Source organism: Blennius ocellaris, assembly GCF_963422515.1.
Source record: "Blennius ocellaris genome assembly, chromosome: 15".
Taxonomy (NCBI): Eukaryota; Metazoa; Chordata; class Actinopteri; order Blenniiformes; family Blenniidae; genus Blennius; species Blennius ocellaris.
The window spans coordinates 26,774,497-26,777,146 of NC_137664.1; the positions used below are offsets into that span (position 1 = coordinate 26,774,497).

The following is a 2,650-nucleotide window of genomic DNA, read 5'->3' on the forward strand; positions in this document are numbered from 1 at the left end:
CTATAGTTGAGATTGTCAAAGGGAAAACATACATATCTTTTCTGACCCTGACTGCCTGCAACAGTAAACTCAGCGCTGTCTCACGGCCTTTCCAATGATTGGCCGATTGCCAGCTTGTCAGTTGTGTGTGGAAGCAGTGCTACAAGCAGAATCTTTGTCAAAATAATGTTTATGTCTCTGTTCATGAAATAACTCACAGCAGTATTGACTTTAAAACTGGTATACAGGCTAGCTACCATGCTTGGTGTTCCTGTTGCACCTGTTCATTCCAGATCTGTTTCACTGAAATGTTTTCATTGAGTTTATGTCTCTTCTCCACGTGCCAGGATGCTTGTCCTGTGGCAGTCATGCCTCAGAATGGCACTAAATTTAGGGCTGCAGTTATGGATCTGTTTACGTGTGTTGTAAAAATAGTGACGGGGGAAACCAGTCAGCCACAGAGTGACTTCACCGGATCCTCTCACTGTGCTGGTAAAACCTGACCACACTCAGAGAAACACAGACGTACCAGTATAGCTGCTTTAAAGATTGTAGACAGACAGACAGACAGACAGACAGACAGACAGACAGACACATACTGCCGTCCATCTTAATGTATTTGGGCTCTTGCTGGGAATGTAAACACAAAGAAAGGGCTGTGACTGAGACTGAGACTGAGACTACAGGTGAGATTAATTTCTTTCAATGTTTTTAACTTGAAACCATATATGTTTTTACACATTTATATTGTTATCTTCATTATTTCAATTTAATTTTAATGTACTTTTTTAAAATGTGAGTGTGCTTATCGTTTTGCTGGTTTGTTTTGCTTGTATTGTTGGATAGAAAGGATCATGCATAGCTAAAAATGCATGGATGCTTAATGGCATGATCCAGGAAGGAAGCTCATTACAAAAAGAAATGCAACTCAAATCATGTGAACGACAAAGAGAAGTTACTAAATTTATGTAAGAAGAACTTGTCAAAGGTCAGTCATCAAATTCCATAACACGCTTTAATGTTGTTATTTTTGCAAGTAGAAAATTAAGCTCTGTCAGTGGTGTAGTTTGATAAGCTTTTTGATCGGCTGGTTTAAGGAGGGGTGATTGAACTTGGTGGTTACAAATATGTTAGATGTCCTTAATAGGTTGTTTTTTTTCCAACAATTTTTTTTATTTTTTTTAGATTTTTACAAGGTATGAACACTGGAACAACTAAACACTACATGAACACACACACCCTCTCAGATTACAAAAAAGAAAGGCAGAAAAAAGAATATCAGAAACATCACTCAGTTAAAGACTTAAATTTGTCAATTCCCCCAGTGAGATATCATTGTTCACAGTACCCCTCTTAATCCACAGATAATGTCCATCCCTCCACAAAGTTGACGAATGGGCTCCAGACCTCAAGTATATGTTATTCGCTCCAATGGTAAAGGCACCATCATTTACTTTATCCAATAACCCATAATCGGTTCCCTTGTCTCTTTACATTTTAGTGCAATTAATCATGCAACAAACGCATACGTATATCTTTTATTTTTAGGGTATAATCCCAAAATGAGGAAACCAGGATCCAGTGAAACCTCTTTGGATAAAATGTCTTTTATAGTCTGTGTTATCGCAGCCCAAAATGTTGTTATCGTCCTGCATTCCCAAATACAATGCCAGAGCGCACGTCTGCCTGTGTTACGTTTGGTGCATGTGTCTGGGATATTGTAGCAACCTTAATCTACAATTAATAGTTTTTGGTGAGCTTTTGCACAAGCTTCTCTCCCATTCTTCCATGGTCACATCTTTTCTTGAATCACTTTTCCAAGCATTCAACATTCCTAGTGAATTTCCAGATGATTTTACATACTTCATTTGTATATTTCTGATATTGCCCCTCTCGTTGAGGTCGTTTACTAATAATTTCTTCCCATTTAGATTTTATAGTTTTGTTGAAATTATTTTGTTTTGCTATAATGTAACATCTAATTTGAAGATATTTGAAAAATTGCTTCCTGTCAATTTTGTATTCATGCCTAAGTATATTAGATTAGATTAGATTAGATTCAACTTCATTGTCATTACAAATGTAACAAAATACAGTTTAGCATCTAACCAGAAGTGCAATATCGCAAGTAACAGATATTATAGACACATACACACTCACATATATAGATAATAAATACATAGGGAACAGTGTGAAGTTGCTATTGCTAGAATTTACATTAATTACAATATATTACATTTAATGGACTAAGTGCCATTAACGTGCTTTAACGGGGGGACAGTTCAGTAGACCAGTGTTTTTCAACCGCTGCTCCACGGCACACTGGTGTTCCGCAAGATCTAGTCAGGTGTGTCTTGGGAAAGTATCCAATTTCAAATTTTTTTCAAAAAATCATTTGCTCTCACAGCCGCTGTCAGCTGTAAGAGTAGTGTGTAATCAAGTATAAATACTCTTCACCACTAGAGGGCAGCACAGAACTTTGCCGGTGAAATGTAAAGTGACAGACGTCAGTGTGGTTCATCTCCACCTCCTGCTCCCATCTTGTATCAAAGTACTGTGTCAGTGACAGTGATGGAGAAGTTTGTGAAAAGGAAGAATGTGAACCAGGATCTCAGCTCTTCATCCATCAGGTCCAGGTTTCACACTGAGTGAGTCACTATTAAAAAAAGTC

At 37.5% G+C, this 2,650-nt stretch overlaps 1 protein-coding gene across 1 annotated transcript in view; it reads left to right on the forward strand.

Moving 5' to 3' along the window:
* Positions 1-465: 465 nt before the first annotated feature.
* Positions 466-2,650, forward strand: part of LOC308140497 (uncharacterized protein) — a gene marked incomplete at its 3' end in the record, with an annotated part of 33,399 nt that continues 31,214 nt past the window's right edge. Inside the window, exon 1 of the mRNA XM_080510312.1 lies at positions 466-665. Coding sequence (XP_080366438.1) covers positions 593-665 — 73 coding nt within the window. The 5' untranslated portion in view covers positions 466-592. The remainder of the gene's footprint in view (positions 666-2,650) is intronic.